Raw genomic sequence first — 10,000 nt, forward strand, 5'->3', positions numbered from 1 at the left:
TGCCAGCATGTACCAAGTCGACGTAGCACCTAACCCTAACCCTAGTTTTCCCACATGTACCGTATTTCCACATGTACCGTAACACATACATATATATATATATAGCTGACGCTTTTATCCAAAGCGACTTACATTGCAGTGAGTGCATAGATACATTTTCAGTACATACGGTCCCAGCGGGAATGGAACCCGCAACCTAACCGACCGTTGTTAGCGCCACGCTCTAGTAACCCAACCGAGCCCCCCACGAGGAGTCGGCCCACGATTTAACAGCATTCAGTTAGCATTTAGCAGCAACCGCATAAAAATGACACATTTCCACACAGAATGTGTCAGCTGGTCGTCACCAGGGACCTGGAGGGAGCTGCTCTGCCCGTGTTGACAGAAACACCTCATCGTCTAGCAGTCACACAGCGGCTTCTCGGCGTTCCCTTTCCACAGGCAGCAGCGAGGCGCAGAGCCCTGAGGCCCTGCACACCCACATCTCTGTTTACTGCCTATTTATAGCCTTTTTACACCTTTGTGGGTGTTTCGCCACTCTCTGCCCCCGCTGTGCCTCAGTCTCACACCCCCCCCCCACACACACACACACACACACACACACACACCCCCCCTTGCCTAAACACTACTTTCAGGGCCCGTCGAGCTCACTGACTGTCCAAACATTCTCCCTGCTTGCTTGCTTGTCCCACTCGACCCTTAAACCTCTCCCTGATCTGATACCTCCCCTCCCCCCTCTCTCTCTCTCTCTCTCTCGCTCACTCTCTCTTCCAAAACTCCACCTCCTGCACTCCCTGTCCCCCCACCCCCTCCCCTCCTCCCCCCTCCCCCGCAGCCCTGAGCTTCACCCACAAAGAGAGAGGAATGTGATGAGCTAGCGTTCGGCGCTAACCCCCGCTCCGCCTGGGGTAGAAAGGTGATGAGTAGATGTCAGAAAAGCGGGTGAGCAGCGCCGAGCAGCACCGGCCCGCTACCTGCTGGCTGACAGGAAACCCAGCCCAACAGAACCGGGGGCTCGGGTTCAGAGACCTCAGTGGACAGCCCCCCCACCCCGCACACCCCCTCCCTCCTCAGCCACCATCTGTTCCATAGCTGTCTTCCCCCCCCCCCACCCCCAAAAAAAGTTAACTCCGTTATAACAACCTTACTGACAAACCACAGGTCGTTGGTGGACCAGGTCATTTACATTTACCTTTAATGGCATTTTAGCAGACGACCTTATTCCAAAGAGACTTTGACAACAAACACATTTGACTAAAGTAAGTGAATCGTCTATCCACCAGTCTTAGTAGGCAAGTAAAGTAATCTAAGCTCAATCCAGCGGCCGTTGTCAGTCGGTGTCTAGCGTAGTCACTACTAGTGTCGTGCTATAAAACTGTTATTACATGCTAGAGACGAGCTATAACATGTTATAAAGCCATAACAACAACTTGGAAGTAGCATGTACAGAATGAGAAGAGTCTCTCCCTCCCTCCCTCGCTCTTTCTTTCCCACTAAATACAGTCATCAAAAAACACTAAGTGTGTGTGGAAGAGGGGGGGGGGGGGGGCGGTGGTAAGTGAGCCGCCAAACCACATCGTAGAACCACAAACACGAGCAACAGCTCTGTTCGCACTCCAACCGCAGATAAACCCTTCTGATTTCGACACCGACCGACCGCCTCAACCCCCCCTCAGCCAGAGGGGAGAGAGAGAACGTTCCAACTGCTCTTTAATGGAGGCTCAGGCTCAGCTCAGCTCCTCTTTTTGGAGCTGGCTGATTACCAATGCAAATGCAGAGACGCCTGGAGAGGTTTCTGTTCTTCTATGTTAAAACACGTCCCACTGTCGTCTCTCACTGGAGGGATATGTGGATGTGTGAGGCCTGGAAGGAGCAGGCTAACCTGGAAACGCAAAAAAATACAAAAACAAATGGGGGAAGGGAGGGAACACTTTCACCTGGAGAAAAGCTTAAAAAACGACAGTTGGTGCTTCTCTCTGGGGTGACAGGGGGGTGTTCACTGGGCATCGGGGTGGGGGGTAGGGGGGGGTATACCACTTAACCACAGGAGAGGGAGCCAATGGGAGAGCTGGAGCTGCAGCTGGGACACAGAGCCGCAGGTGCAGTTGACACCTGAGAGAGTGTTGTGGGAAACTGGCAAAACTGGTTTCTGTCTGTCTGTCTGTCTGTCTGTGTGTGTGTCTGTCTGTCTGTCTCAGCTGTGGCTGTTCCAGGGCACCAGCAGCATTTCCGTGTTTTGAGCTCTCTCTCACTCTCTCTCTCTGTGTGTATGTGTGTCCTATATTCACTCCAAAGCCTGATATCGGCGTGAGCGTACACACACGTTCAGCACCTGTGTTCAGAGCGGCCTATAGGATGACTATGAGCATTTAGAATACGCGTCGGTTGGTGGATGTTTTAAATGCTGCCCGCCCGCCCCGCATGCCAGAGGCCAGCCGCGGGATCACCGGATCTGATTTGGAAGCCGAGCCGAGCCGCTGCCATCTGTGATCCTTAGATCCTCAGATGTGGGATGTGGAGAGTGTGTGTGTGTGTGTGTGTGTGTGTGTGTGTGTGTGTGTGTGTGTGTACGTCGGCCTTTCCTGCGAGAGTTGCATGCCTAGCAGGGTTATCATAGCCTCTCACATAGTTAATGCTGTGGTGACAGAGCCGGCCAATAAATTCCAGACGGGCAGACATTCCCTGACCGAACGCCCTCCCCCCCTCTCCCTCTCCCTCTCCCTCCCCCCCTCCACCCCTCTATAGCTAGCTCAGAGTGTCAGCTGAGCCAACGTGCCAGTCCTATGGGCGAAAGCAGCAGGGTAGACAGACAGTCAACAGAGTAAAAGGCGCTGCCCTCTCCATTACAGGTTAAAGAGTTAACTGAATAGGGTCCAAAATGACTGTGTCTGGGGCCTGATTAACACCTGAACCCGACAGGGGAGGATCAATACACACCTCTATCGCCGCTGGTTATTGAAACAGACGAGAACACGGGGTTAGTTCAGAGCAAATAGGCATGCCTTATACCACTTAGCTATCACAAAAGACAATCCCATTAAGGCGAAACACACCAAAACACACACACGCACGCCACATAGCAATAAGCTCCAGATGAATGAATGTCACACACACACGCGCATGCTTTTTCATAGTCATCTATGATTCACCACAGAATGTCAGAGTTTGCGCTGGGTGTGGTCAGCAGTAAAGGGTGTGTGGTGTGCGTGTGTGTGTGTGTGTGTGTGTGTGTGTGTTTTAGTGTGTGGGAACTCAAGACCTAAGTCTAAGGAAAAGCATCAAAAGTCATCAGGCTCATGATACAGCCTCGGGGTACTGGCCAATGAAATAACACTTACTAATATTACAAATATTGCTGTTACATAATTACGCATATAGGCGTCATGAGCCCCGAGATGACATGGAATGTGGCTGTACTGTAAGGCATGACCCGGCTTATCAAACAAAGCTGGCTGTGTCGCCATGCTAAGTGCTTAAAAACAGGGAATGTTTACGCGTTCATGTTGTCATATAAACGGCCGCACGTAACGCACGTAGACCTACACCTTTCAAACAGTCGACTAGTTTTATTTTGTCTTCACGAAAATAGAAAAGGAACAGCGCTTTTTTCCAGGGAAGTTTTTTTCCACAAGTAAACGCGAAACAATGACGCATGGCCCCGATGTTTGGAGGGCCGGGGCCCACCGATGACATCACTCACGCCGTGACACATTACACACACGGAGGCCACATGACATCAGTCCTAAAAACACACCAAACATCATCATCATCTGTACGGCCCACTTAACTTGGAAAGACTGTGAAAAAGCTAAAGGTCTCTGTGGGCTGCCAAATTCTACACACCACATCTAGTCCAAACCAGACACTCCTCTGTGAAACGCCTGAGGTAATGACACAGATGACTGGGGGGGGCAGGGGCCTTCTCCTGCTCAGCCTCCAGTGTTTTGGTCTTGCAACGCTGGGGGGAGCAGACGTACTTTATCATGTGTGTTGTTGACATACTTTAAGTATACAACGCTGTAATGTAGTTAGTAGACCTAGCCAAACTTCTGTCCGACCGATTTTTTAATTCTGTAACCATTGTGGCTTGGGGTAGTCCAGTGGTCTAGCACTGCGGTCAACAGTGCACACATACATATTATGCCCAGGTCGGCATCCGGCCCATGCCCTGCTGACATGCCCTCCTTTCTCCCTTCTTCTCCTTACTTTCCTGTCTGTCTTCACTAGCCTATATCTGTTCAATAAAATGAAAAACAAATGAGTGGGACTTCCTCACTCAGAAACCCCCCCCCCAAAAAAAACTCAGGTTTTAAAAACTCAGGTGTTTCCGAAACGTCACGTGCCTCCATCATATCCCGAAAGAACATCTAGCCCACAAGGAACTGTTTTAGGAATTTTAAGACACAGACATTGTTATTATTCTTGAACACAGTTGGGAGTGGGCTTGGCTCAAACAAGGCCGACTTGCACCTGTTGCCTCCCGAAGTGAGCGAGTGCGGTTGTTCCTGGCAGGGAGGAGGGAGGGCAGCCAGGGCCATTCCAGCCCCACTGAGAGGCAGGCGGCATGCCTCCCCTCCCCAGGCGGACGTGCACTTCTGGCTGCTGCAACATGCAAATACACTCCGGATGACAAATGTTTTCCACTGTGCAAGTATGCACCATGCAAGCCCTCAAACACACACACACACACGCACGCACACATGGCTTGGGACACACAGACGCACACACACGCACACGCACACTTAACTCCCCCATGAGATATGGGGCCTAATACACCGGTCATCTGGCATCCAAATGTTGCTGGGAGTCTAACCGACACATACGCCGGGGCCCCATCTCATTTAGATTAGTCAAATCCCCGTCTTTCCACTTCCAAGAAAACCTCTGGTTTTGATTGGGAACATACGGCATCAAAAAGATACCAGAATAAAAAAGAATCTGCAACTTGCAAAGTGCAACTCAGGACACGACCCTATTCAACAGACGGAGAACAACAAGGGATGATGATAATAAAAATAATAATAAGTAATAAAAACAACCCCATCTCTTTATTTACTACTGAGACATCACAGAGCCATGAGCCCACAGGAAGTAACGAGCCGCCTTCTATCCAATTGAAGATCCATTTTCCCTTCCGATATCCATCAGGCAGCCATATGATGCCAGGGCAGGAGGCCCTGTAAATTGGCTGCTAAATGAGTTAGCCTAGCTACTCGACTTTAATGAGGGACAGATCTGCCTAGTAGAGACATTTCACTTTCCACCACTGCTGACGGTGGGTTAGGTCAGGGTTCCTCGGAGAAAGAACCGCCCATCCGCTGCACGACCGACCGCACTATGGCAAATGGTTGAGAACTGGCCTGCGGTGCTGTCGACCCAATCACGCAACAACTACAACGTTCTCTGCACTTGTAGCTACAGTACACATCCGTTTGTTGTATACTCTTAATGTCTCATGCAAGAAAGAACGTCAAAGCGTTGTCTGAGTGGTGGAAACGGGGTTTGGCTTAAAATGACCTACATGTGATTAAAAAAAATGTGAATAACTGCATTGGGTTAAATGGAAGGTAGGTGGGTTAGAACAGCACTGGGCTAAAACAGGATTGGGAGCTTGGTCCTTCTCAGGCGTGTCTGAAAATCAAATTAAAGGAATCTAGCCTCGGCGTGCGGGATTTGAAACCGACACGGTGGAGCTTCATCGGATCATGCACACGACCAACAGTGGCTACAGTGTTTGGGTTTCCTCTTGCGTTCAGCTGAGGCTAAAAGGAGGCCAAGGTGCCAAATGGTGGCAGAGTAAACAACCCCTCTACTGTCTGTGATGATAACAGAACACCTTTTATTTACGTTCCTCGAGCTTATGAGCTAAACAAGCTTGTTGGTTTTCGTTTCAAATACCTTTAAGATCACTCTGAAACACTGACGTGAGTCTGACGCTTATCACATGAAGACACGAGTTGCCTCAGGAGCTAAAACTCGGTTCAGAGAGGGGGAAATTGGCTAGACTCTTGGCCGCTAGACTCTTTCCACAACGTGGAACAAGTAAGAGTCACATTTTCAAATCTATTAATATACAAATAAAGCTTGGCATCATGATTAAGTATCCCCGTTTTCCCCCAGCACGACAAACGCGCTGGTGACCAGCTTCCTTCTATTGAATATCAGGGCGTTCGTGGATGCGTCATGCTCCGTGGCGGGACGTCGTTCTTGGAGTTGGAGAGAGAGGGGACCGGCCCGACCTGACCTTAGAGGAGAGAGGGCTGTCCCACACCAACGAGGGGAGGTCGATGCCTCTCATGATATCACTTCGTCAAATCCTCCTGCAGCAACCTTCCAGTAAATCCAGGCAAGGAGTCTCTAGGGGGGGGGTTTCCAGCAGCTCCAAATTAGCACATGAATTACTGTGTGGGTTTGGGTTTAGCCTCATTAGAAGGATGGAAATGCTAAAAGAGGAAACCCAACGGGCGCATGAATTCACAGTCAGGCTCCCACACTATTTTAAAAAAGCCAGGCTAGGCTCTAATGCTTAGTGTTGTTGACTTGATGCCTCCTTCCTCCGTTGAAATTGGATCCATCATTCATCGGTCAACAATAAACGTTAACAGTACGGTCATGACAATGATACTATTGTCTTCTCTGCGTCACATTTCACCTGCGACTCCTATGCTCACATCCTTGATCCGTCCGTGCTGCCAACCTGCCAACAACTAGCTTGCTGGTTAGTGGTTATACAGAAAAATGACATCCTTCCTCAAGGCTATTCAACAGAGGGCAGGGGCAGTTGGAATGGAGAGCCACCACTTATTAGATTAAAGGGGAGGGGAGCGGGTTCGAGAAATGTGCACCTCCTATTAATAGGTGACCTTCCACTCAAAAGGAGCGTGGGCTGAGGAGGAGTTTACACAAAGGTCTTCATTCAAATGACAGGCAAGACAACCTCCAGAGTGAGGGGAGATCTCAAACCGCGGAGAGGAAGGAAAACAGAAACTACGTAGGACGAAACCAGAGCCGTCTGGAGGAGAAACCCTCAAACACCCTTAGAACAAGGGATCCGAGTTTATCAACAGGGTTCCTACAAGTTTCAACAAGTCACATTTATGACCTTTTTAGACCTTTTTATAGACCTCTTTGAATATAATTTTAGACCTATTTGCGACACCATATGATTGCTTTTTGTCATCCTCGAGGTGATGAAATTAGGGATTTCACTGCCATACAGACAAAAAAGGAAGCGAATTGGCATTTTTTTGGTTCCAACTTGATTAATTTCCGCGAAAATAGATGTGGTTGGACTGATTTCCTTGCAGCATCTAATTTTTAAGACCTAGCACCTCATTTTTAGACTGAATAACTGGAATTTGAGACCTTTTCAGGCCTTGTGAGTTGGATTGCTTGATTTTAGACTTTAAGGCTTTTTAAGACCAGCGCGGGAACCCTGCCTTTCACAAAGACAACCTATGAGATATGTCCAGTCAAACTGAGTGCAGGTCAGCGAAACATTCCGTTATCATCAACGACCTGTGCTTTACGACACGAGTGAAGCCAAATGACACCCTCCAGACCCAATAGCCAACCCCTGCTACCAGGCCTAGGTCTCCAAAAAGCACTTCTAACTCACCCGTGTCCTACAATTACAACCAAACACTTAAAGGCAATGATGGGAGTCCCACAGCCAAAACAACACCACGGGGGGGTGATCACAATCACAAAGAGCTGTGCTGAAGTGTCAAACTCGTAATGCTCTCCCACACAAACAAACAGGAAGGAGGTATGTCTGTGGTTGTTGACACACACAAAAAGACGTAGGGCATAGCCCCCCATATCTCACATGTGAATCATGGTCCCACATGGTTCTGCTCTCCAAACGGAGAAGAGGGTCAATTACAGTCAAGGCATGAGGAAGACATAGGATGGCATTGTGAATGGAGAGAGGATGGAACAAGACTGTGGGACTAGACTATCATATTGTAGCCGAGCTATTTATAAGACTGAGACGTGTCTGGGAATGCCATCGGGATTCTTGTTGTAAATTGTAAAGAATCTATCGGGAATGACCAATGGAAGATGCAGAAACAGCTGACTCGTACTGAAAATGTTCATGCAATCACTGCATTATATCTCGCTTTGGATCAAAGCGTCAGCTAAATGGCATATGTTATATGTATATGTGCCAATTCCTGACTCAAGTCAAATTTGACATTTGGCTACAACTTGCAACCAACCTGGACGCAGTAGGACACCAAGCAAAGCAACACATTGGCAAAATACGTTTCGAAGGGCAGTGTAGTCTCCACTAATGAATAGTATATTATTAGCATTATCTCCAGGACCCCAATTTCCATTACAAGAACATAAGAGTTCACCCAAAACAACCTGGGGGGATAAGAATATAATTTATGGGCTTACGGAGGGGTTAAGTGGTCTTACCTCGCATAGAGGGGGTCTGGGAAGTTGTCTTTCATCATCTTCATCGCAGGGACTTTTCCAACGAGACGCCATCATTTCACTTCACATTAAAAGGTGACAATAGTTTGTAGCCCACATTGAAAGCGACAGATCCAGCAAGCGACAGACAGGAGAGTCCACGTTCTACTTCACACCGCAAACATCCTTGTTTTGGGTCTTTGGCTCCAATGCTTCAGGTGGCAGCTGGCCTGCTAAAAAAGTAAATGAAAGACGTAATGAATGATGACATATTACCAACAGTGAAGCAATCGGTGATCGATCAATGTGGCTAAATCATAAATAGAAAAATACTCCCTATGCCAAAACACAGCGGGAGAGAACTACCGTACATACGGATCGGATGTACTGCTATTGTGCATAAACTGTCAGTGTTAGTGTTAGAAAAACAAAATGTTAACATTTCAATGTACCCATTCGGTTTACAACAAAACTGCCGACCACGATCATAAGCTGGCATCTCTTGCGAATATCAACCAGTGGTCAGAACAGACATCTGACTCCAAACAGATCCATTTCTGGGTGTAATAACACCTATAGTATCTGTCAAACATTCGCACAGTTTCGCCGTGTGGATAATCTAGTAATTGTTTGTTTGATTAGAGAACTTTGTTTGTTTGTTTTAGTAGAGATAAACAGAATGTGTCAATGAGATGAAGTGCGGTCAGGACAGGAGAGGAACGTGCCACCCTGCTGCTGTCTGTTGTTCTCTCTGGACTCACAATATTATAATAATAATATATAATAATATATAATTAGAATGATAAGGTTCTATCTCCGTTTAGGGTAGTTCAGAGATATTGAGCGTCAAAGTTTTTACATTCCATTATGTTCTGTGAGATGGAACCTTTGTATTTTATTAATTACTAACTCAAAAAATGTCAACATTTTAAAAATAACACCACACAGGCATTAATAAACACCTAATGGATCAGATTATGTAAAAAAAAAACTAAATTTTGACAAAAACGGAGATAGAACCTTATAATTCTAACGTCACGGACAGTCAGGCAGCACAACTTTGATCCAACTCCAACCAACTCGATACTGGAAACTGTTGTGAACCAATTAATGTTCTAATAAACATCAGTCATACCTGTCACTTTGACTTTCTTTGAAGTGGTGAACAAAGTATTCAAAAGATACGACGAGGTTTAACCACAAAAACTCGCCTCGTAATTTTTTTAAATTAAAGAATCGAGTTGGGCTAAATAATGGAGGTGGACTAATCCCTGGAATGAAAACGTGCCGTGTTTACAACTAACCCCGTGGCAGGTTTGATGGGGTTAGGTTAAGGTTTCATCCTGGTGTCACCGTTTTAATGACCAGAAACGACTTTTTTAATTCGCGTTTTTAACGACTTTTTAATTCGCGTTAGTTTCATGACGTTCCATATCCATTAGAGCTGTCAATACCTTCCCATTCAACTCCAGTGTTTAGACTGATCCTGATGCCAGTGTTTAGACGGGACCCTCCCTGGCTAAAAGGCAAAAGTTGTACTCGCATAAATAACTTCAATGGCTAAGCTAGCCACCGC

At 47.3% G+C, this 10,000-nt stretch overlaps 1 protein-coding gene across 1 annotated transcript in view; it reads right to left on the reverse strand.

Moving 5' to 3' along the window:
• arhgap21b (Rho GTPase activating protein 21b) overlaps nucleotides 1–8,520 on the reverse strand; it is a 55,628-nt gene extending 47,108 nt beyond the window's left edge. Inside the window, exon 1 of the mRNA XM_080547080.1 lies at nucleotides 8,428–8,520. Within this exon, the coding sequence (XP_080403206.1) occupies nucleotides 8,428–8,502 (75 nt within the window). The 5' untranslated portion in view covers nucleotides 8,503–8,520. The remainder of the gene's footprint in view (nucleotides 1–8,427) is intronic.
• Nucleotides 8,521–10,000: the final 1,480 nt, after the last annotated feature.

Source organism: Nansenia antarctica, assembly GCF_963989245.1.
Source record: "Nansenia antarctica genome assembly, chromosome: 16".
Classification (NCBI taxonomy): domain Eukaryota; kingdom Metazoa; phylum Chordata; class Actinopteri; order Argentiniformes; family Microstomatidae; genus Nansenia; species Nansenia antarctica.